The sequence below is a fragment of the Petromyzon marinus genome (genome assembly GCF_048934315.1).
Source record: "Petromyzon marinus isolate PM22_M1 ecotype Great Lakes invasive population chromosome 75 unlocalized genomic scaffold, UKy_Petmar_22M1.pri1.0 chr75_unloc.3, whole genome shotgun sequence".
Lineage (NCBI taxonomy): Eukaryota > Metazoa > Chordata > Hyperoartia > Petromyzontiformes > Petromyzontidae > Petromyzon > Petromyzon marinus.
Window position 1 is genome coordinate 394,216 of NW_027422615.1, and position 25,685 is coordinate 419,900.

Consider the following 25,685-nt stretch of genomic DNA (forward strand, 5'->3'; position numbering starts at 1 on the left):
GACGCTGAGTCTCTAGACGCTGACACTGAGACTCTAGACGCTGACTCTCTAGACGCTGAGTCTCTAGACGCTGACGCTGAGACTCTAGACGCTGAGTCTCTAGACGCTGAGTCTCTAGACGCTGAGTCTCTAGACACTGAGACGCTGAGTCTCTAGACGCTGACACTGAGACTCTAGACGCTGAGTCTCTAGACGCTGAGTCTCTAGACACTGAGTCTCTAGACGCTGAGTCTCTAGACGCTGAGACTCTAGACGCTGAGTCTCTAGACGCTGAGTCTCTAGACGCTGACGCTGAGACTCTAGACGCTGAGTCTCTAGACGCTGAGTCTCTAGACGCTGAGTCTCTAGACGCTGAGTCTCTAGACGCTGACACTGAGACTCTAGACGCTGAGTCTCTAGACGCTGAGTCTCTAGACGCTGAGACTCTAGACGCTGAGTCTCTAGACACTGAGTCTCTAGACGCCGAGTCTCTAGACGCTGAGTCTCTAGACGCTGAGACTCTAGACGCTGAGACTCTAGACGCTGAGTCTCTAGACGCTGAGACTCTAGACGCTGAGTCTCTAGACGCTGAGTCTCTAGACGCTGAGTCTCTAGACGCTGAGACTCTAGACGCTGAGTCTCTAGACGCTGAGTCTCTAGACGCTGAGTCTCTAGATCCTGAGTCTCTAGACGCCGGGTCTCTAGACACTGAGTCTCTAGACGCTGAGTCTCTAGATCCTGAGTCTCTAGACGCTGAGTCTCTAGACGCTGAGTCTCTAGACGCTGAGTCTCTAGACGCTGAGACTCTAGATGCTGAGTCTCTAGACGCTGAGTCTCTAGACGCTGAATCTCTAGACGCTAGACGCTGAGACTCTAGACGCTGAGTCTCTAGACGCTGAGTCTCTAGACGATGAGTCTCTAGACGCTGACGCTGAGTCTCTAGACGCTGAGTCTCTAGACGCTGAGTCTCTAGACGCTGAGTCTCTAGACGCTCAGTCTCTAGACGCTGAGACTCTAGACACTGAGTCTCTAGACGCCAGGTCTCTAGACGCTGAGACTCTAGACGCTGAGAGGCTGAGTCTCTAGACGCTGAGTCTCTAGACACTGAGTCTCTAGACGCCGGGTCTCTAGACGCTGAGTCTCTAGACGCTGAGAGGCTGAGTCTCTAGACGCTGAGTCTCTAGACGCTGAGTCTCTAGACGCTGAGACTCTAGACGCTGAGTCTCTAGACTCCGACACTCTCCACACGCCGAGTCTCTAGACGCTGACGCTGAGTCTCTAGACGCTGAGACTCTAGACGCTGAGTCTCTAGACGCTGAGTCTCTAGACGCTGAGACTCTAGACGCTGAGACTCTAGACGCTGAGTCTCTAGACGCTGAGTCTCTAGACGCTGAGTCTCTAGACGCTGAGTCTCTAGACGCTGAGTCTCTAGACGCTGAGTCTCTAGACGCCGGGTCTCTAGACGCCGGGTCTCTAGACGCCGAGTCTCTAGACGCTGAGTCTCTAGACGCTGAGTCTCTAGACGCTGAGACTCTAGACGCTGAGTCTCTAGACGCTGAGTCTCTAGACACTGAGTCTCTAGACGCTGAGACTCTAGACGCTGAGTCTCTAGACGCTGAGTCTCTAGACGCTGAGTCTCTAGACGCTGAGTCTCTAGACTCTGAGACTCTAGACGCTGAGTCTCTAGACGCTGAGTCTCTAGACGCTGACGCTGAGACTCTAGACGCTGAGTCTCTAGACGCTGAGTCTCTAGACACTGAGACGCTGAGTCTCTAGACGCTGAGTCTCTAGACGCTGACACTGAGACTCTAGACGCTGACTCTCTAGACGCTGAGTCCCTAGACGCTGACGCTGAGACTCTAGACGCTGAGTCTCTAGACGCCGAGTCTCTAGACGCTGAGTCTCTAGACACTGAGACGCTGAGTCTCTAGACGCTGAGTCTGTAGACGCTGACACTGAGACTCTAGACGCTGAGTCTCTAGACGCTGAGTCTCTAGACGCTGAGTCTCTAGACACTGAGTCTCTAGACGCTGAGACTCTAGACGCTGAGTCTCTAGACGCTGAGTCTCTAGACGCTGAGTCTCTAGACGCTGAGTCTCTAGACGCTGAGTCTCTAGACGCTGAGTCTCTAGACGCTGAGTCTCTAGACGCTGAGTCTCTAGACGCTGACGCTGAGACTCTAGACGCTGAGTCTCTAGACGCTGAGTCTCTAGACGCTGAGTCTCTAGACGCTGACACTGAGACTCTAGACGCTGAGTCTCTAGACGCTGAGTCTCTAGACGCCGAGTCTCTAGACGCTGAGTCTCTAGACGCTGAGACTCTAGACGCTGAGACTCTAGACGCTGAGTCTCTAGACGCTGAGACTCTAGACGCTGAGTCTCTAGACGCTGAGTCTCTAGACGCTGAGTCTCTAGACGCTGAGTCTCTAGACGCTGAGTCTCTAGACGCTGAGACTCTAGACGCTGAGTCTCTAGACGCTGAGTCTCTAGACGCTGAGTCTCTAGACGCTGAGTCTCTAGATCCTGAGTCTCTAGACGCCGGGTCTCTAGACACTGAGTCTCTAGACGCTGAGTCTCTAGATCCTGAGTCTCTAGACGCTGAGTCTCTAGACGCTGAGTCTCCAGATCCTGAGTCTCTAGACGCTGAGTCTCTAGACGCTGAGTCTCTAGATCCTGAGTCTCTAGACGCTGAGTCTCTAGACGCTGAGTCTCTAGATCCTGAGTCTCTAGACGCTGAGTCTCTAGACGCTGAGTCTCTAGACGCTGAGTCTCTAGACGCTGAGTCTCTAGACGCTGAGTCTCTAGATCCTGAGTCTCTAGACGCCGGGTCTCTAGACACTGAGTCTCTAGACGCTGAGTCTCTAGATCCTGAGTCTCTAGACGCTGAGTCTCTAGACGCTGAGTCTCTAGATCCTGAGTCTCTAGACGCTGAGTCTCTAGACGCTGAGTCTCTAGATCCTGAGTCTCTAGACGCTGAGTCTCTAGACGCTGAGTCTCTAGATCCTGAGTCTCTAGACGCTGAGTCTCTAGACGCTGAGTCTCTAGATCCTGAGTCTCTAGACGCTGAGTCTCTAGACGCTGAGTCTCTAGACGCTGAGTCTCTAGATCCTGAGTCTCTAGACGCTGAGTCTCTAGACGCTGAGTCTCTAGACGCTGAGTCTCTAGACGCTGAGTCTCTAGACGCTGAGTCTCTAGACGCTGAGTCTCTAGACGCTGAGTCTCTAGATCCTGAGTCTCTAGACGCCGGGTCTCTAGACACTGAGTCTCTAGACGCTGAGTCTCTAGATCCTGAGTCTCTAGACGCTGAGTCTCTAGACGCCAGGTCTCTAGACGCTGAGACTCTAGACGCTGAGAGGCTGAGTCTCTAGACGCTGAGTCTCTAGACACTGAGTCTCTAGACGCCGGGTCTCTAGACGCTGAGTCTCTAGACGCTGAGAGGCTGAGTCTCTAGACGCTGAGTCTCTAGACGCTGAGTCTCTAGACGCTGAGACTCTAGACGCTGAGTCTCTAGACTCCGACACTCTCCACACGCCGAGTCTCTAGACGCTGACGCTGAGTCTCTAGACGCTGAGACTCTAGACGCTGAGTCTCTAGACGCTGAGTCTCTAGACGCTGAGACTCTAGACGCTGAGACTCTAGACGCTGAGTCTCTAGACGCTGAGTCTCTAGACGCTGAGTCTCTAGACGCTGAGTCTCTAGACGCTGAGTCTCTAGACGCTGAGTCTCTAGACGCCGGGTCTCTAGACGCCGGGTCTCTAGACGCCGAGTCTCTAGACGCTGAGTCTCTAGACGCTGAGTCTCTAGACGCTGAGACTCTAGACGCTGAGTCTCTAGACGCTGAGTCTCTAGACACTGAGTCTCTAGACGCTGAGACTCTAGACGCTGAGTCTCTAGACGCTGAGTCTCTAGACGCTGAGTCTCTAGACGCTGAGTCTCTAGACTCTGAGACTCTAGACGCTGAGTCTCTAGACGCTGAGTCTCTAGACGCTGACGCTGAGACTCTAGACGCTGAGTCTCTAGACGCTGAGTCTCTAGACACTGAGACGCTGAGTCTCTAGACGCTGAGTCTCTAGACGCTGACACTGAGACTCTAGACGCTGACTCTCTAGACGCTGAGTCCCTAGACGCTGACGCTGAGACTCTAGACGCTGAGTCTCTAGACGCCGAGTCTCTAGACGCTGAGTCTCTAGACACTGAGACGCTGAGTCTCTAGACGCTGAGTCTGTAGACGCTGACACTGAGACTCTAGACGCTGAGTCTCTAGACGCTGAGTCTCTAGACGCTGAGTCTCTAGACACTGAGTCTCTAGACGCTGAGACTCTAGACGCTGAGTCTCTAGACGCTGAGTCTCTAGACGCTGAGTCTCTAGACGCTGAGTCTCTAGACGCTGAGTCTCTAGACGCTGAGTCTCTAGACGCTGAGTCTCTAGACGCTGAGTCTCTAGACGCTGACGCTGAGACTCTAGACGCTGAGTCTCTAGACGCTGAGTCTCTAGACGCTGAGTCTCTAGACGCTGACACTGAGACTCTAGACGCTGAGTCTCTAGACGCTGAGTCTCTAGACGCCGAGTCTCTAGACGCTGAGTCTCTAGACGCTGAGACTCTAGACGCTGAGACTCTAGACGCTGAGTCTCTAGACGCTGAGACTCTAGACGCTGAGTCTCTAGACGCTGAGTCTCTAGACGCTGAGTCTCTAGACGCTGAGTCTCTAGACGCTGAGTCTCTAGACGCTGAGACTCTAGACGCTGAGTCTCTAGACGCTGAGTCTCTAGACGCTGAGTCTCTAGACGCTGAGTCTCTAGATCCTGAGTCTCTAGACGCCGGGTCTCTAGACACTGAGTCTCTAGACGCTGAGTCTCTAGATCCTGAGTCTCTAGACGCTGAGTCTCTAGACGCTGAGTCTCCAGATCCTGAGTCTCTAGACGCTGAGTCTCTAGACGCTGAGTCTCCAGATCCTGAGTCTCTAGACGCTGAGTCTCTAGACGCTGAGTCTCTAGATCCTGAGTCTCTAGACGCTGAGTCTCTAGACGCTGAGTCTCTAGATCCTGAGTCTCTAGACGCTGAGTCTCTAGACGCTGAGTCTCTAGACGCTGAGTCTCTAGACGCTGAGTCTCTAGACGCTGAGTCTCTAGATCCTGAGTCTCTAGACGCCGGGTCTCTAGACACTGAGTCTCTAGACGCTGAGTCTCTAGATCCTGAGTCTCTAGACGCTGAGTCTCTAGACGCTGAGTCTCTAGATCCTGAGTCTCTAGACGCTGAGTCTCTAGACGCTGAGTCTCTAGATCCTGAGTCTCTAGACGCTGAGTCTCTAGACGCTGAGTCTCTAGATCCTGAGTCTCTAGACGCTGAGTCTCTAGACGCTGAGTCTCTAGATCCTGAGTCTCTAGACGCTGAGTCTCTAGACGCTGAGTCTCTAGACGCTGAGTCTCTAGATCCTGAGTCTCTAGACGCTGAGTCTCTAGACGCTGAGTCTCTAGACGCTGAGTCTCTAGACGCTGAGTCTCTAGACGCTGAGTCTCTAGACGCTGAGTCTCTAGACGCTGAGTCTCTAGATCCTGAGTCTCTAGACGCCGGGTCTCTAGACACTGAGTCTCTAGACGCTGAGTCTCTAGATCCTGAGTCTCTAGACGCTGAGTCTCTAGACGCTGAGTCTCTAGATCCTGAGTCTCTAGACGCTGAGTCTCTAGACGCTAGACGCTGAGACTCTAGACGCTGAGTCTCTAGACGCTGAGTCTCTAGACGCTGAGTCTCTAGACGCTGAGTCTCTAGACGCTCAGTCTCTAGACGCTGAGACTCTAGACACTGAGTCTCTAGACGCCGGGTCTCTAGACGCTGAGTCTCTAGATGCTGAGAGGCTGAGTCTCTAGACGCTGAGACTCTAGACGCTGAGTCTCTAGACGCTGAGTCTCTAGACGCTGAGTCTCTAGACGCTGAGACTCTAGACGCTGAGTCTCTAGACGCTGAGTCCCTAGACGCTCAGTCTCTAGACGCTGAGACTCTAGACACTGAGTCTCTAGACGCCAGGTCTCTAGACGCTGAGTCTCTAGACGCTGAGTCTCTAGATCCTGAGTCTCTAGACGCTGAGTCTCTAGATCCTGAGTCTCTAGACGCTCAGTCTCTAGACGCTGAGTCTCTAGACGCTAGACGCTGAGACTCTAGACGCTGAGTCTCTAGACGCTGAGTCTCTAGACGATGAGTCTCTAGACGCTGACGCTGAGTCTCTAGACGCTGAGTCTCTAGACGCTGAGTCTCTAGACGCTGAGTCTCTAGACGCTGAGTCTCTAGACGCTCAGTCTCTAGACGCTGAGACTCTAGACACTGAGTCTCTAGACGCCAGGTCTCTAGACGCTGAGACTCTAGACGCTGAGAGGCTGAGTCTCTAGACGCTGAGTCTCTAGACACTGAGTCTCTAGACGCCGGGTCTCTAGACGCTGAGTCTCTAGACGCTGAGAGGCTGAGTCTCTAGACGCTGAGACTCTAGACGCTGAGTCTCTAGACGCTGAGTCTCTAGACGCTGAGTCTCTAGACGCTGAGACTCTAGACGCTGAGTCTCTAGACGCTGAGTCTCTAGACGCTGAGTCTCTAGACGCTCAGTCTCTAGACGCTGAGACTCTAGACACTGAGTCTCTAGACGCCAGGTCTCTAGACGCTGAGTCTCTAGACGCTGAGTCTCTAGATCCTGAGTCTCTAGACGCTGAGTCTCTAGACACTCAGTCTCTAGACGCTGAGACTCTAGACACTGAGTCTCTAGACGCCAGGTCTCTAGACGCTGAGACTCTAGACGCTGAGAGGCTGAGTCTCTAGACGCTGAGTCTCTAGACACTGAGTCTCTAGACGCCGGGTCTCTAGACGCTGAGTCTCTAGACGCTGAGAGGCTGAGTCTCTAGACGCTGAGACTCTAGACGCTGAGTCTCTAGACGCTGAGTCTCTAGACGCTGAGTCTCTAGACGCTGAGACTCTAGACGCTGAGTCTCTAGACGCTGAGTCTCTAGACGCCGGGTCTCTAGACGCTGAGTCTCTAGACGCTGAGTCTCTAGACGCTGAGTCTCTAGACGCTGAGACTCTAGACGCTGAGTCTCTAGACGCTGAGTCTCTAGACGCTGAGTCTCTAGACACTGAGTCTCTAGACACTGAGACTCTAGACGCTGAGTCTCTAGACGCTGAATCTCTAGACGCTGAGTCTCTAGACGCTGAGTCTCTAGACGCTGAGTCTCTAGACGCTGAGACTCTAGACGCTGAGTCTCTAGACGCTGAGTCTCTAGACGCTGACGCTGAGACTCTAGACGCTGAGTCTCTAGACGCTGAGTCTCTAGACGCTGAGTCTCTAGACACTGAGACGCTGAGTCTCTAGACGCTGAGTCTCTAGACGCTGACACTGAGACTCTAGACGCTGACTCTCTAGACGCTGAGTCTCTAGACGCTGACGCTGAGACTCTAGACGCTGAGTCTCTAGACGCTGAGTCTCTAGACGCTGAGTCTCTAGACACTGAGACGCTGAGTCTCTAGACGCTGACACTGAGACTCTAGACGCTGAGTCTCTAGACGCTGAGTCTCTAGACACTGAGTCTCTAGACGCTGAGTCTCTAGACGCTGAGACTCTAGACGCTGAGTCTCTAGACGCTGAGTCTCTAGACGCTGACGCTGAGACTCTAGACGCTGAGTCTCTAGACGCTGAGTCTCTAGACGCTGAGTCTCTAGACGCTGACACTGAGACTCTAGACGCTGAGTCTCTAGACGCTGAGTCTCTAGACGCTGAGACTCTAGACGCTGAGTCTCTAGACACTGAGTCTCTAGACGCCGAGTCTCTAGACGCTGAGTCTCTAGACGCTGAGACTCTAGACGCTGAGACTCTAGACGCTGAGTCTCTAGACGCTGAGACTCTAGACGCTGAGTCTCTAGACGCTGAGTCTCTAGACGCTGAGTCTCTAGACGCTGAGTCTCTAGACGCTGAGACTCTAGACGCTGAGTCTCTAGACGCTGAGTCTCTAGACGCTGAGTCTCTAGATCCTGAGTCTCTAGACGCCGGGTCTCTAGACACTGAGTCTCTAGACGCTGAGTCTCTAGATCCTGAGTCTCTAGACGCTGAGTCTCTAGACGCTGAGTCTCTAGACGCTGAGTCTCTAGACGCTGAGACTCTAGATGCTGAGTCTCTAGACGCTGAGTCTCTAGACGCTGAATCTCTAGACGCTAGACGCTGAGACTCTAGACGCTGAGTCTCTAGACGCTGAGTCTCTAGACGATGAGTCTCTAGACGCTGACGCTGAGTCTCTAGACGCTGAGTCTCTAGACGCTGAGTCTCTAGACGCTGAGTCTCTAGACGCTCAGTCTCTAGACGCTGAGACTCTAGACACTGAGTCTCTAGACGCCAGGTCTCTAGACGCTGAGACTCTAGACGCTGAGAGGCTGAGTCTCTAGACGCTGAGTCTCTAGACACTGAGTCTCTAGACGCCGGGTCTCTAGACGCTGAGTCTCTAGACGCTGAGAGGCTGAGTCTCTAGACGCTGAGTCTCTAGACGCTGAGTCTCTAGACGCTGAGACTCTAGACGCTGAGTCTCTAGACTCCGACACTCTCCACACGCCGAGTCTCTAGACGCTGACGCTGAGTCTCTAGACGCTGAGACTCTAGACGCTGAGTCTCTAGACGCTGAGTCTCTAGACGCTGAGTCTCTAGACGCTGAGACTCTAGACGCTGAGACTCTAGACGCTGAGTCTCTAGACGCTGAGTCTCTAGACGCTGAGTCTCTAGACGCTGAGTCTCTAGACGCTGAGTCTCTAGACGCTGAGTCTCTAGACGCCGGGTCTCTAGACGCCGGGTCTCTAGACGCCGAGTCTCTAGACGCTGAGTCTCTAGACGCTGAGTCTCTAGACGCTGAGACTCTAGACGCTGAGTCTCTAGACGCTGAGTCTCTAGACACTGAGTCTCTAGACGCTGAGACTCTAGACGCTGAGTCTCTAGACGCTGAGTCTCTAGACGCTGAGTCTCTAGACGCTGAGTCTCTAGACTCTGAGACTCTAGACGCTGAGTCTCTAGACGCTGAGTCTCTAGACGCTGACGCTGAGACTCTAGACGCTGAGTCTCTAGACGCTGAGTCTCTAGATGCTGAGTCTCTAGACACTGAGACGCTGAGTCTCTAGACGCTGAGTCTCTAGACGCTGACACTGAGACTCTAGACGCTGACTCTCTAGACGCTGAGTCCCTAGACGCTGACGCTGAGACTCTAGACGCTGAGTCTCTAGACGCCGAGTCTCTAGACGCTGAGTCTCTAGACGCTGAGTCTGTAGACGCTGACACTGAGACTCTAGACGCTGAGTCTCTAGACGCTGAGTCTCTAGACGCTGAGTCTCTAGACGCTGAGTCTCTAGACGCTGAGACTCTAGACGCTGAGTCTCTAGACGCTGAGTCTCTAGACGCTGAGTCTCTAGACGCTGAGTCTCTAGACGCTGAGTCTCTAGACGCTGAGTCTCTAGACGCTGAGTCTCTAGACGCTGAGTCTCTAGACGCTGAGTCTCTAGACGCTGACGCTGAGACTCTAGACGCTGAGTCTCTAGACGCTGAGTCTCTAGACGCTGAGTCTCTAGACGCTGACACTGAGACTCTAGACGCTGAGTCTCTAGACGCTGAGTCTCTAGACGCTGAGACTCTAGACGCTGAGTCTCTAGACGCTGAGTCTCTAGACGCCGAGTCTCTAGACGCTGAGTCTCTAGACGCTGAGACTCTAGACGCTGAGACTCTAGACGCTGAGTCTCTAGACGCTGAGACTCTAGACGCTGAGTCTCTAGACGCTGAGTCTCTAGACGCTGAGTCTCTAGACGCTGAGTCTCTAGACGCTGAGTCTCTAGACGCTGAGACTCTAGACGCTGAGTCTCTAGACGCTGAGTCTCTAGACGCTGAGTCTCTAGACGCTGAGTCTCTAGATCCTGAGTCTCTAGACGCCGGGTCTCTAGACACTGAGTCTCTAGACGCTGAGTCTCTAGATCCTGAGTCTCTAGACGCTGAGTCTCTAGACGCTGAGTCTCTAGATCCTGAGTCTCTAGACGCTGAGTCTCTAGACGCTGAGTCTCTAGATCCTGAGTCTCTAGACGCTGAGTCTCTAGACGCTGAGTCTCTAGATCCTGAGTCTCTAGACGCTGAGTCTCTAGACGCTGAGTCTCTAGACGCTGAGTCTCTAGACGCTGAGTCTCTAGACGCTGAGTCTCTAGATCCTGAGTCTCTAGACGCCGGGTCTCTAGACACTGAGTCTCTAGACGCTGAGTCTCTAGATCCTGAGTCTCTAGACGCTGAGTCTCTAGACGCTGAGTCTCTAGATCCTGAGTCTCTAGACGCTGAGTCTCTAGACGCTGAGTCTCTAGATCCTGAGTCTCTAGACGCTGAGTCTCTAGACGCTGAGTCTCTAGATCCTGAGTCTCTAGACGCTGAGTCTCTAGACGCTGAGTCTCTAGATCCTGAGTCTCTAGACGCTGAGTCTCTAGACGCTGAGTCTCTAGACGCTGAGTCTCTAGATCCTGAGTCTCTAGACGCTGAGTCTCTAGACGCTGAGTCTCTAGACGCTGAGTCTCTAGACGCTGAGTCTCTAGACGCTGAGTCTCTAGACGCTGAGTCTCTAGATCCTGAGTCTCTAGACGCCGGGTCTCTAGACACTGAGTCTCTAGACGCTGAGTCTCTAGATCCTGAGTCTCTAGACGCTGAGTCTCTAGACGCTGAGTCTCTAGATCCTGAGTCTCTAGACGCTGAGTCTCTAGACGCTGAGTCTCTAGATCCTGAGTCTCTAGACGCTGAGTCTCTAGACGCTGAGACTCTAGACGCTGAGACTCTAGACGCTGAGTCTCCAGACGCTGAGTCTCTAGACGCTGAGACTCTAGACGCTGAGTCTCTAGACGCTGAGTCTCTAGACGCTGAGTCTCTAGACGCTAAGACTCTAGACGCTGAGTCTCTAGACGCCGGGTCTCTAGACGCTGAGTCTCTAGACGCTGAGTCTCTAGACGCTGACGCTGAGTCTCTAGACACTGAGTCTCTAGACGCTGAGTCTCTAGACGCTGAGACTCTAAATGCCGAGTCTCTAGACGCTGAGTCTCCAGACGCTGAGTCTCTAGACGCTGAGACTCTAGACGCTGAGTCTCTAGACGCTGAGACTCTAGACGCCGAGTCTCTAGACGCCGAGTCTCTAGACGCCGGGTCTCTAGACGCTGAGTCTCTAGACGCTAGACGCTGAGACTCTAGACGCTGAGTCTCTAGACGCTGAGTCTCTAGACGCTGAGTCTCTAGACGCTGAGTCTCTAGACGCTGAGTCTCTAGACACTGAGTCTCTAGACGCTGAGTCTCTAGACGCTGAGACTCTAAATGCCGAGTCTCTAGACGCTGAGTCTCCAGACGCTGAGTCTCTAGACGCTGAGACTCTAGACGCTGAGTCTCTAGACGCTGAGACTCTAGACGCTGAGTCTCTAGACGCCGAGTCTCTAGACGCCGGGTCTCTAGACGCTGAGTCTCTAGACGCTAGACGCTGAGACTCTAGACGCTGAGTCTCTAGACGCTGAGTCTCTAGACGCCGGGTCTCTAGACGCTGAGTCTCTAGACGCCGAGTCTCTAGACGTTGAGTCTCTAGACGCTGAGACTCTAGACGCTGAGTCTCTAGACGCTGAGTCTCTAGACGCTGAGTCTCTAGACGCTGAGACTCTAGACGCTGAGTCTCTAGACCAGGGGTCGGGAACCTATGGCTCGCGAGCCAGATGTGGCTCTTTTGATGATTGCATATGGCTCGCAGATAAAACAAAATATTCTCACTTGTTTTAATCCATCCATCGATTTTTCACTGCGCATGTCCTGTTCAGGGCTGCAGGAGCAATTGTCCATTATTTTAATTGGATGATACTGGCCTACGTTTGCCGTTGCTGGGTAAAACAGGTAAACGCCCCCTTTTGAATCAGTCTGAGACTGCGTCTGCTCGGTCATTAGCTCAAAGCTAACCCTTCGACGAAGAAGATGGCGAAAAGAAAAAAAGACGACGAGTATCGTACATTTCAGGACGAATGGACCGAAGAATTCGCCTTTGTGGAGAGAGCGGGTTCTGCGGTGTGTCTAATTTGCAATGACAAAATTACATCGTTGAAACGGTCGAATGTAAAGCGGCACTTCGACACGCGCCACGCTACCTTTGCATCAAAATACCCTGCGGGAGACAGCAGAAAGAAAGCGTGCCAAGAGCTTCTGAGCAGGGTGCAAGCTAGCCAGCAGCAACTCCGCGTATGGACCCGGCAAGGTGACTATAATTCGGCTAGCTTTGCTGGTTCTTTAGCAATAGTGAGGAACGGAAAACCATTCACAGATGGCGAGTATGCTAAAACGTTCATGCTGGATGTAGCCAATGAACTTTTTGATGATCTTCCGAACAAAGACAAGATAATCAAACGGATACAAGACATGCCTCTGTCGGCAAGAACTGTTCATGATCGTACCATCGTGATGGCAAACAAAGTGGAGGAAACGCAAGTGAAGGACATAAATGCAGCGCCGTTCTTTTCTCTGGCTTTGGATGAGTCAACAGACGCGAGCCATTTGTCGCAGTTCAGCGTGATTGCAAGATATGCTGTTGGTGACACACTGCGCGAAGAAAGTCTTGCTGTTCTGCCATTAAAAGGGTCCACAAGAGGTGAGGATTTATTCAAGTCTTTCATGGAGTTTGCTCAAGAAAAAAGTCTACCTATGGATAAACTTCTCTCAGTGTGTACTGATGGTGCTCCGTGTATGGTGGGGAAAAACAAAGGATTTGTGGCGCTTCTCGGTGAACATGAAAATAGACCCATCCTAAGTTTCCATTGCATTATACACCAGGAGGCACTTTGTGCTCAGATGTGTGACAGGCAGTTTGGCGAAGTGATGTCGCTGGTCATTCGTGTGATCAACTTTATTGTTGCCCGAGCCTTAAATGATCGCCAGTTTAAAACACTGCTGGATGAAGTTGTAAATAACTATCCTGGTCTGCTTTTGCACAGCAATGTGCGTTGGTTGTCAAGAGGGAAGGTGCTTAGCCGTTTTGCGGCTTGCCTGAACGAAATCCGGACTTTCCTTGAAATGAAAGGCGTCGGGCATCCTGAGCTAGCCGACACCGAGTGGCTCCTCAAGTTTTACTATCTCGTAGATCTGACTGAACATCTGAACCAGCTCAACGTGAAAATGCAAGGCATTGGAAATACAGTGTTATCCCTTCAACAAGCTGTATTTGCTTTTGAAAACAAGCTGGAGCTTTTCATCACGGATCTTGAAACAGGTCGTTTACTACATTTTGAAAAACTGAGCCAATTTAAAGATGCATGCACAGCAAGTGAGCCCATTCAAAACCTTGATCTCCACCAGCTAGCTGGCTGCACATCCAGTCTCCTACAGTCCTTCAAAGCACGCTTTGGAGAATTTCGTGAGCACACTCGTCTTTTTAAGTTCATCACCCATCCAAACGAGTGTTCACTGAACACAGCCGACCTGAATTACATCCCTGGTGTCTCCGTCAGAGATTTTGAAGCAGAAGTGGCTGACCTGAAGGCCTCAGACATGTGGGTGAATAAGTTCAAGTCACTGAATGAAGATTTGGAAAGAATCACACGACAGAAAGCGGAGTTGGCGAGCAAGCACATGTGGACAGAAATGAAAAAACTCCAACCCGAAGACCAGCTGATTCTCAAAACTTGGAACGCGCTTCCTGTCACATACCACACACTGCAGCGTGTGAGTATTGCTGTATTGACCATGTTTGGATCTACGTACGCATGTGAGCAGTCATTCTCACATCTTAAAAACATCAAGTCCAACCTACGATCACGTTTAACGGATGAAAGCCTCAACGCTTGCATGAAGCTTAACCTCACCAAGTACCAACCCGACTACAAAGACATCAGCAAATCCATGCAGCACCAGAAGTCGCATTAATGGTGAGTGTTATAACAACATTATTTAAAAGAATAAATTCAGAGGCTTATTATACTGACATTTAGTTGAATTCACTTTTAAAATATATTATATGGCTCTCACTGAAATAAATTTCCAAATTTTTTGCTTTCATGGCTCTCTTAGTCAAAAAGGTTCCCGACCCCTGCTCTAGACGCTGAGTGTCTAGACGCTGAGACTCTAGACGCTGAGTCTCTAGACGCTGAGACTCTAGACGCTGAGTCTCTAGACGCTGAGACTCTAGACGCTGAGTCTCTAGAGTCTAGAGTCTCTAGACGCTGAGACTCTAGACGCCGAGTCTCTAGACGCTGAGTCTCCAGACGCTGAGTCTCTAGATGCTGAGTCTCTAGACGCTGAGACTCTAGATGCCGAGTCTCTAGACGCCGAGTCTCTAGACGCCGAGTCTCTAGACGCTGAGTCTCTAGACGCTGAGTCTCCAGACGCTGAGTCTCTAGACGCTGAGTCTCTAGACGCTGAGTCTCTAGACGCCGAGTCTCTAGACGCTGAGTCTCTAGACGCTGAGACTCTAGACGCTGAGTCTCTAGACGCTGAGTCTCTAGACGCTGAGACTCTAGACGCCGAGTCTCTAGACTCTAGACGCTGAGACTCCAGACGCTGAGACTCTAGATGCTGAGTCTCTAGACTCTAGACGCTGAGACTCCAGACGCTGAGTCTCTAGACGCTGAGTCTCTAGACGCTGAGTCTCTAGATCCTGAGTCTCTAGACGCTGAGTCTCTAGACGCTGAGTCTTTAGACGCTGAGTCTCTAGACGCCGGGTCTCTAGACGCTGAGTCTCTAGACGCCTAGTCTCTAGACGCTGAGTCTCTAGACGCTGAGACTCTAGACGCTGAGTCTCTAGACGCTGAGACTCTAGACGCTGAGACTCTAGACGCTGAGTCTCTAGACGCTGAGTCTCTAGACGCTGAGACGCTGAGACTCTAGACGCTGAGTCTCTAGACGCTGACGCTGAGTCTCTAGACGCTGAGTCTCTAGACGCTGAGTCTCTAGACGCTGAGTCTCTAGACGCTGAGTCTCTAGACGCTGAGTCTTTAGACGCTGAGTCTCTAGACGCCGGGTCTCTAGACGCCGAGTCTCTAGACGCCTAGTCTCTAGACGCCGAGTCTCTAGACGCCGAGTCTCTAGACGCTGAGACTCTAGACGCTGAGTCTCTAGACGCTGAGTCTCTAGACGCTGAGACGCTGAGACTCTAGACGCTGAGTCTCTAGACGCTGAGACGCTGAGACTCTAGACGCTGAGACTCTAGACGCTGAGTCTCTAGACGCTGAGACGCTGAGACTCTAGACGCTGAGTCTCTAGACGCTGAGTCTCTAGACGCTGAGACTCTAGACGCTCAGTCTCTAGACGCTGAGTCTCTAGACTCAGCGTCTCTGGACACCACCCCTCCTCCGCAAGCCCCGCCCCGCCCGCTAGCGCCCCCTCCCCCGCCCGGCACGTCACCTGTCTGACGAGCTGGACGTGGAGCTGGAGTTGCTGTCGCTGGTGGAGGAGCACGAGCGGGTGGTGGAGTGGCGTGAGCGCGACAGCCTTGCCGCCCGCTGCTGCTGCTGCTGCTGCTGCTGGCGCTGCTGCTGGTGGTGGTGACGGTGCCTCTGCTGTTGCTGCTGCTGCTGTTGCTGCTGCTGTTGCTGCTGCTGCTGCTGCTGTTGCTGCTGCTGCTGCTGCTGACGCGGGTGGTGGTGGTGGTGATTGTGGTGCTGGTGCCGGTGTCTGCTGTGGTGATGCCGGTGATGCCTCTGCTGCTGCTGCTGCTGCTGCTGCTGGTGCTGCTGCTGGTGCTGGTGCTGCTGTGCCGGCGAGCGGCTGCGCCCGTGATGGTAGCCGCGCTCCCTCCGGCGCCGGCTCCGCGCCAGCGCCGACGCCAGCTTCTCCTTCGAGCCGCCGCCGCCGCCGGAAGACGACGAAGAGGACGCGGCCGCGCCGCCTCCACCGCCTCCACCGCCTCCGCCGCCTCCGCCGCCGCCTCCGCCGCCTCCGCCGCCTCCGCCGTCGTCCCGGTAACCGTCCCGGTAGCGCGGCGGCGCCAGCGGCGGCGGCGGCGGCAGCGCGGGCCCCCCGCCGCCCCCCATGGCCGGGGGCAGCGGCGGCGCACCCCCGCCGGAGGGCCCCCCCCCATCGTAGCGCTGCCCCCCGCCGGTCCGGGAGCCGGCACCGTAGTAGGGTCCCGGGCGCGAGCTCTCCCGGTAGTAATCCAGCTCGTAGCCGCCGCCGCCGCCGCCGCCCCGGCTACTGCTGCTGCTGCTGGCGCCGCTGTTGGCGCCGTGGTACGGGTCGTAGGCGCCGCCGCGGTCCGGGTGCCTGGGCGGAGAGACGCCGGGTCACGCGGTCAGTCCGGGAGGGGGGGGGGGGGCGCGTGGAGGTCGCGTGGAGGTCGCGTGGAGGTCGCGGGGGGGTCACGGGGGGGGGGGGGGTCACGGTAGGTCACGGTGGCAGAGGGGGTGGGGGTTACGAAAGGTCACGGAGTGGCTGTCCCTGTGTGTGTGAAACTGCTGCTGCTGCTTCTGTGTGGTCCTGTAGCCTAGGGGGCACCCCCAGTGGCAGCTGTCCCTGTGTGTGAGTGGTGCTGTAGCCTAGGGGACACCCCCAGTGGCAGCTGTCCCTGTGTGTGCTTCTGTGTGGTCCTGTAGCCTAGGGGGCACCCCCAGTGGCAGCTGTCCCTGTGTGTGAGACTGCTGCTGCTGTGTGGTGCTGTAGCCTAGGGGGCACCCCCAGTGGCAGCTGTCCCTGTGTGTCTGCTGCTGTGTGGTCCTATAGCCTAGGGGGCACCCCCAGTGGCAGCTGTCCCTGTGTGTCTGCTGCTGTGTGGTCCTATAGCCTAGGGGGCACCCCCAGTGGCAGCTGTCCCTGTGTGTGAGACTGCTGCTGCTTCTGTGTGGTCCTGTAGCCTAGGGGGCACCCCCAGTGGCAGCTGTCCCTGTGTGTGAGACTGCTGCTGCTTCTGTGTGGTCCTGTAGCCTAGGGGGCACCCCCAGTGGCAGCTGTCCCTGTGTGTTAGACTGCTGCTTCTGTGTGGTCCTGTAGCCTAGGGGGCACCCCCAGTGGCAGCTGTCCCTGTGTGTGAGTCTGCTGCTGCTGCTGTGTGGTGCTGTAGCCTAGGGGACACCCCCAGTGGCAGCTGTCCCTGTGTGTGCTTCTGTGTGGTCCTGTAGCCTAGGGGGCACCCCCAGTGGCAGCTGTCCCTGTGTGCGAGTCTGCTGCTGCTTCTGTGTGGTCCTGTAGCCTAGGGGGCACCCCCAGTGGCAGCTGTCCCTGTGTGTGAGTCTGCTGCTGCTTCTGTGTGGTCCTATGTCTCCCCAGTGGCGATGTTCACTACACATTGCACCAGGTACTCATTTAAAGCTGAGTCGACCTAGGGGAGGCCCAGGACCCGTCCAAATAATCGTCACTGGGTGTGTTGGCCATGAGCGGGAATCGAACCCGGGTCGCCAGGTTCGTAGCGCAGCGCGCTAATCGCTACCCTACCCCCCTCCCCGCTAACACACACACACACACAGACATACACTAACGCACGCACACACACACCAATGCACGCACACACACACACCAACACTAGCGCACACACACTAACACGCGCGCACACACACACCAACACTAGCACACACACTAACACGCGCGCACAAACACACCAAAACACACACACACACACACATTAACGCACACTGGCACACACACACACCAACACACACACACACTAACGCACACTGGCACACACACACACCAACACACACACACACTAACGCACACTGGCACACACACACACCAACACACACACACACACACACACTAACGCACACTGGCACACACACACACACCAACACACGCACCAACACACACACACTAACGCACACTGGCACACACACACACACCAACACACACACACTAACGCACACTGGCACACACCAACACACACACACTAACGCACACTGGCACACACACACACCAACACACACACACCAACACACACACACCAACACAAACACGCGACACCAGTAATTACGACCCATATCTCCGTCAATCAACACCGCCGCCGGTGTGAACGACAACCCACCCTCCTCCCTCCCTCCCTCCCCGCCCGCCCGTCCCACCCCAACCCCCAATTTGCTCGCCGGCCGCGTACGAACGTCCAGCGGAACGTCGTCACGTAGGTGAAAATAAAACAACAAAAAATCGCGACGTTTCGGCCACAACGCAAGCGGCCTTCATCAGGTGAAGGGGACGCGACCCGTCTGGTAGGACGGCGCTGGAGTGGGAGAAGCCACGCTTAGATCGCGACCTTTAAGCTGTGTGAGAAGAAGAAGACCACGGGCTTTGACAAAGGAATTAGCAAATAATTTAGCATTGAAATGGATCATTGAAATAGCTAAGTTAAAGTATACACATCCGCAGAGGCGCCCCTTGACAAAGGAATTAGCATAGAGTTTAGCATTGAAATGGCTCATTGAAATAGCTAAGTTAAAGTATACACATCCGCAGAGGTGCCCCTTGACAAAGGAATTAGCATAGAATTTAGCACTGAAATGGCTCATTGAAATAGCTAAGTTAAAGTATACACATCCGCAGAGGTGCCCCTTGACAAAGGAATTGGCATAGAATTTAGCACTGAAATGGCTCATTGAAATAGCTAAGTTAAAGTATACACATCCGCAGAGGTACCCCTTGACAAAGGAATTAGCATAGAATTTAGCATTGAAATGGCTCATTGAAATAGCTAAGTTAAAGTATACACATCCGCAGAGGTGCCCCTTGACAAAGGAATTAGCATAGAATTTAGCACTGAAATGGCTCATTGAAATAGCTAAGTTAAAGTATACACATCCGCAGAGGCGCCCCTTGACAAAGGAATTAGCATAGAGTTTAGCATTGAAATGGCTCATTGAAATAGCTAAGTTAAAGTATACACATCCGCAGAGGCGCCCCTTGACAAAGGAATTAGCATAGAGTTTAGCATTGAAATGGCTCATTGAAATAGCTAAGTTAAAGTATACACATCCGCAGAGGTGCCCCTTGACAAAGGAATTAGCATAGAATTTAGCACTGAAATGGCTCAGTGAAATAGCTAAGTTAAAGTATACACATCCGCAGAGGTACCCCTTGACAAAGGAATTAGCATAGAATTTAGCATTGAAATGGCTCATTGAAATAGCTAAGTTAAAGTATACACATCCGCAGAGGTGCCCCTTGACAAAGGAATTAGCATAGAATTTAGCATTGAAATGGCTCATTGAAATAGCTAAGTTAAAGTATACACATCCGCAGAGGCGCCCCTTGACAAAGGAATTAGCATAGAATTTAGCACTGAAATGGCTCACTGAAATAGCTAAGTTAAAGTATACACATCCGCAGAGGTACCCCTTGACAAAGGAATTAGCATAGAATTTAGCATTGAAATGGCTCATTGAAATAGCTAAGTTAAAGTATACACATCCGCAGAGGTACCCCTTGACAAAGGAATTAGCATAGAATTTAGCATTGAAATGGCTCATTGAAATAGCCAAATTAAAGTATACACATCCGCAGAGGTGCCCCTTGACAAAGGAATTAGCATAGAATTTAGCACTGAAATGGCTCATTGAAATAGCTAAGTTAAAGTATACACATCCGCAGAGGTGCCCCTTGACAAAGGAATTAGCATAGAATTTAGCACTGAAATGGCTCATTGAAATAGCTAAGTTAAAGTATACACATCCGCAGAGGTACCCCTTGACAAAGGAATTAGCATAGAATTTAGCATTGAAATGGCTCATTGAAATAGCTAAGTTAAAGTGTACACATCCGCAGAGGTGCCCCTTGACAAAGGAATTAGCATATAATTTAGCACTGAAATGGCTCATTGAAATAGCTAAGTTTAAGTATACACATCCGCAGAGGTGCCCCTTGACAAAGGAATTAGCATAGAATTTAGCACTGAAATGGCTCACTGAAATAGCTAAGTATACACATCCGCAGAGGTACCCCTTGACAAAGGAATTAGCATAGAATTTAGCACTGAAATGGCTCACTGAAATAGCTAAGTATACACATCCGCAGAGGTACCCCTTGACAAAGGAATTAGCATAGAATTTAGCACTGAAATGGCTCATTGAAATAGCTAAGTTAAAGTATACACATCCGCAGAGGTGCCCCTTGACAAAGGAATTAGCATAGAATTTAGCATTGAAATAGCTAAGTTAAAGTATACACATCCGCAGAGGTGCCCCTTGTGAAAAGGAATTAGCATAGAATTCAGCATTGAAATAGCCGAGTGATTAGCTAGTAACTGGTCACAGAAATAGCTACGTTAAAAATCAGAGCATACGCATTCACCGAGGCACCTAGTGCTCATCAGACAGGAGAATTTAGCGAAACACAACCACGCTCAGACATCGGACCTTTAAACCGTGTGCGAGCAAAGAGGGGTGGTGTACGTGCCGGTGGACTTGCAGTTTGGCGAGGGGGGGAAAGGGGGGAAAGGAGATTTTACCAATTGCAATAAAATCCCCGGCAGTTCCAATCGGCCCGGCTGGCTACGCACGGTGGTGGTTGCGCTCAAGCGAATCCACGCTACCCCCCCCCCGCACCCCGCCCCCCACCATGGCTTTCCCTCCTGACATCGGACGGGAGGAGCGTTCCAGACGGCCGCGGAGGAGGAGGAGGAGGAGGAGGCGGCGGCGTCCGGAAGCGCCGCTCGCTGTCCACGTTCGTCTAATTTGCGCCCCCGGATTATTATTATTATTATTCGGCTGCGATGAATGTCCAGGTTTGCGACAATACGCTTGGAGTTTGCGCGTCTCTCTCTCTCCTCTCAGGATGTCGTGGGTTCGATCCGGGCCCTGATGAGATGTTAACTACCTCGCCTGGTACGCAGGAAGTCGTGGGTTCTATCCGGGCCCTGATGAGATGTTAACTACCTCGCCTGGTACACAGGAGGTCGGGGGTTCGATCCGGACCCTGATGAGATGTTAACTACCTCGCCTGGTACGCAGGAGGTCGTGGGTTCGATCCCAACCCTGATGAGATGTTAACTACCTCGCCTGGTACGCAGGAAGTCGTGGGTTCGATCCGGACCCTGATGAGATGTTAACTACCTCGCCTGGTACGCAGGAAGTCGTGGGTTCGATCCCAACCCTGATGAGATGTTGACTACCTCGCCTGGTACACAGGAGGTCGTGGGTTCTATCCGGACCCTGATGAGATGTTAACTACCTCGCAAGGTATACAGGAGGTCGTGGGTTCGATCTGGACCCTGATGAGATGTTAACTACCTCGCCTGGTACGCAGGAGGTCGTGGGTTCTATCCCTACCCTGATGAGATGTTAACTACCTCGCCTGGTACGCAGGAAGTCGTGGGTTCTATCCGGACCCTGATGAGATGTTAACTACCTCGCCTGGTACACAGGAGGTCGTGGGTTCGATCCGGACCCTGATGAGATGTTAACTACCTCGCCTGGCACGCAGGAGGTCGTGGGTTCGATCCGGACCCTGATGAGATGTTAACTACCTCGCCTGGTTCGCAGGAGGTCGTAGGTTCTATCCAGACCCTGATGAGATGTTAACTACCTCGCCTGGTACACAGGAGATCAGGGGTTCGATCCCAACCCTGATGAGATGTTAACTACCTCGCCAGGTATACAGGAGGTCGTGGATTCGATCCCAACCCTGATGAGATGTTAACTACTTCGCTTGGTATGCAGGAGGTCGGGGGTTCGATCCCAACCCTGATGAGATGTTGACTACCTCGCCTGGTACGCAGGAAGTCGTGGGTTCTATCCAAACCCTGATGAGATGTTAACTACCTCGCCTGGTACGCAGGAGGTCGTGGGTTCGATCCGAACCCTGATGAGATGTTAACTACCTCGCCTGGTACGCAGGAAGTCGTGGGTTCTATCCGGACCCTGATGAGATGTTAACTACCTCGCCTGGTACGCAGGAAGTCGTGGGTTCTATGACGACCCTGATGAGATGTTAACTACCTCGCCTGGTACGCAGGAGGTCGTGGGTTCGATCCCAACCCTGATGAGATGTTAACTACCTCGCCTGGTACACAGGAGATCAGGGGTTCGATCGCAACCCTGACGAGATGTTAACTACCTCGCCTGATATACAGGAGGTCGTGGGTTCTATCACGACCCTGATGAGATGTTAACTACCTTCCATGGTACGCAGGAGGTCGTGGGTTCGATCCCAACCCTGATGAGATGTTAACTACCTCGTCTGGTACACAGGAGATCAGGGGTTCGATCCCAACCCTGATGAGATGTTAACTACCTCGTCTGGTATACACAGGAGGTCGTGGGTTCGATCCCAACCCTGATGAGATGTTAACTGCCTCGCCTGGTACGCAGGAAGTCGTGGGTTCTATCCGGACCCTGATGAGATGTTAACTATCTCGCCTGGTACGCAGGAAGTCGTGGGTTCTATCCGGACCCTGATGAGATGTTAACTATCTCGCCTGGTACGCAGGAGGTCGGGGGTTCGATCCCAACCCTGATGAGATGTTAACTACCTCGCCGGGTATACACAAGAGGTCGTGGGTTCGATCCCAACCCTGATGAGATGTTAACTACCTCGCCGGGCAGGCAGGAGGTCGTGGATTCGATCCCAACCCTGATGAGATGTTAACTACCTCGCCTGGTCCACAGGAGATCAGGGGTTCGATCCCAACCCTGATGAGATGTTAACTACCTCGCCAGGTATACAGGAGGTCGTGGATTCGACCCCAACCCTGATGAGATGTTAACTACCTCGCCTGGTACGCAGGAGGTCGTGGGTTCGATCCCAACCCTGACGAGATGTTAACTACCTCGCCTGGTATACACAGGAGGTCGGGGGTTCGATCCGAACCCTGACGCACGCTGCTGTATAGTTGGGAGTTTGCGTGTCTCTCTCTCCCCCCCCCCCCCCGTGGTCCCGCGGATTTGTCTCCGGGTCCCTCCGGTTTTTCCCTCCACGTTCAGAATCGGCATCACGCGCTCGGCTGCTACGAATTCCCACGTGGTCAAAGCCACCTGCTACAAAGCGGCCTCCTCTTGCCCACTCCAGCAATTGTTCACTGCTGTGGTTTTTCCACCCGACAGGCCTCGGGGCAAGGTAAGGTAATTTACCATTTTTACCCGGGTAAAAGGACAAAGGTCAAGGTGTCGACATGCCAAAGGGGGTAAGGTAAAGGGTAGGGTAAAGGTAGCTCGGAAGAATTACCCGGTAGCGGAAACGTAGCTCGAAGCATTAACCCGGTAAACACGGTGGCCTTGTTTACCGCTAACAGCTCCGTGTGGCACAGCCCGTGGCCTCCATTTAACAAGCAACATATATTTTTTTAATATATAAACTTTTTTTTTTTAAACACGCTTTTATGAAACGTAACTCGTAATGGCAGAACTCCGAGGGTCCACGACTCCAAGCAAGTGGGCCCGAAGCTCACCAGAACGTAAGGGGACCCCCGTGGCCAATTCACAGCCAACGCCGGTCGACCGTGGACAATTAGAGCCGAGCCGAAAACACATAACGTGTGTATGTATAAATATGAAAACAAAAATGCTTAAAGATATTTATTTCACATTTTTCTCATGATAGAATATAGTATTGGCATCAGTACGACACAAGCATAACCAAGTTCATATTCTTGGTTCTTTCGGTAAAGTCACCACGTTGAAAGGAAACAACAAAATAATAAAATATATATATAAAACAATAAAAATTCTCGCGACGTTTCGACCATAACACAAACGCTCGTCTTCAGGTGCGTTGGTGAGAATTTTTATTGTTTTATATATATTTTTATTATTTTGTTGTTTCCCTTCAACGTGACTTTACCGAAAGAACTAAGAATATGAATTACTGCCAGTCACGAAAGCTTTAAATCAAAATATAACCAAGTTTTCAGTCGATACCGCGTTGGGAATTGTGTTAAAACTGAGTTACAAGTTTTGAGTATACAACGACAACAACAACAGAGTTAAATGAGAGCGTGTAAAACATTGTAATCATCGCGATAATTCTATACTAATTAGGCGCCCTACCTAGCATTCACCTGTTAGAAACCTTGCTCATGTGTAGTAGTACCCCAGCAATTACCCTGTAATCGGGCAATTTGTATCGTGCTAAGGTAAAAGGTAGGGTAAAGGTAGGCTCGCTGTTTTTAACCTTTAACCTTTTACCTTACCTGCTGAAGGGTACAAGGTAGGGTAGAGTTTATTGTATCGTGGTCAGGTAAAAGGTAGGGTAAAGATAGGCTCGCTGTTTTTAACCTTTAACCTTTTACCTTACCTGCTGAAGGGTAAAAGGTAGGGTAGAGTTTATTGTATCGTGGTCAGGTAAAAGGTAGGGTAAAGGTAGGCTCGTTGTTTTTAACCTTTAACCTTTTACCTTACCTGCTGAAGGGTAAAAGGCAGGGTAGGGTGATTGTATCGTGGTCAGGTAAAAGGTAGGGTAAAGGTAGGCTCGTTGTTTTTAACCTTTAACCTTTTACTTTACCTGCTGAAGGGTAAAAGGTAGGGTAGAGTTTATTGTATCGTGGTCAGGTAAAAGGTAGGGTAAAGGTAGGCTCGTTGTTTTTAACCTTTAACCTTTTACCTTACCTGCTGAAGGGTAAAAGGTAGGGTAGAGTTTATTGTATCGTGGTCAGGTAAAAGGTAGGGTAAAGGTAGGCTCGCTGTTTTTAACCTTTAACCTCACCTGCTGAAGGGTACAAGGTAGGGTAGAGTGATTGTATCGTGGTCAGGTAAAAGGTAGGGTAAAGGTAGGCTCGTTGTTTTTAACCTTTAACCTTTTACTTTACCTGCTGAAGGGTAAAAGGTAGGGTAGAGTTTATTGTATCGTGGTCAGGTAAAAGGTAGGGTAAAGGTAGGCTCGTTGTTTTTTACCTTTAACCTTTTACCTTACCTGCTGAAGGGTAAAAGGTAGGGTAGGGTGATTGTATCGTGGTCAGGTAAAAGGTAGGGTAAAGGTAGGCTCGTTGTTTTTTACCTTTAACCTTTTACCTTACCTGCTGAAGGGTAAAAGGTAGGGTAGAGTTTATTGTATCGTGGTCAGGTAAAAGGTAGGGTAAAGGTAGGCTCGTTGTTTTTAACCTTTAACCTTTTACTTTACCTGCTGAAGGGTAAAAGGTAGGGTAGAGTTTATTGTATCGTGGTCAGGTAAAAGGTAGGGTAAAGGTAGGCTCGCTGTTTTTAACCTTTAACCTCACCTGCTGAAGGGTACAAGGTAGGGTAGAGTGATTGTATCGTGGTCAGGTAAAAGGTAGGGTAAAGGTAGGCTCGTTGTTTTTAACCTTTAACCTCACCTGCTGAAGGGTAAAAGGTAGGGTAGGGTGATTGTATCGTGGTCAGGTAAAAAGTAGGGTAAAGGTAGGCTCGCTGTTTTATTTTTACCTTTGACCTTTTACCTTGCCGAGATCTACCACCTGATGACGGGCGCTGCCCGAAACGTCGTGATTTAATTTATTTTCATTTTTTTCTACCTACTCCGTGATGACTTTACCGAAATAATCAGTAGAGTATGGATGCCTGCGGTCGCGAAACCTTCAAATCCAGATCAAAATCCGCTTGGTTGACCCTACCTGGTCAAATTAAAACATCGGTGAGTTTTGTCTCCAGGGTCTCCGTGCACCTGCGTGGGTCTCCGTGCACAGCAAACGCCGTCAGATGATGATTTTGGCCGCTATTCGTGCCCACACGCCCGTGACGACATCGGCCACTTTTGTGTTGACACATCGTTACAGATAGCCACGTCGCTTTCTCGACACGGGGCTCAGCGATGGGCCTTACCCGCCGGTAAGATTAA

General features: G+C 51.9%; 1 protein-coding gene across 1 annotated transcript in view; it reads right to left on the reverse strand.

Moving 5' to 3' along the window:
- Nucleotides 1-25,685, reverse strand: part of LOC142908169 (msx2-interacting protein-like) — a 102,068-nt gene that overhangs the window by 22,574 nt on the left and 53,809 nt on the right. The window contains exon 3 of the mRNA XM_076058470.1: nucleotides 15,369-16,226. Coding sequence (XP_075914585.1) covers nucleotides 15,369-16,226 — 858 coding nt within the window. The remainder of the gene's footprint in view (nucleotides 1-15,368; nucleotides 16,227-25,685) is intronic.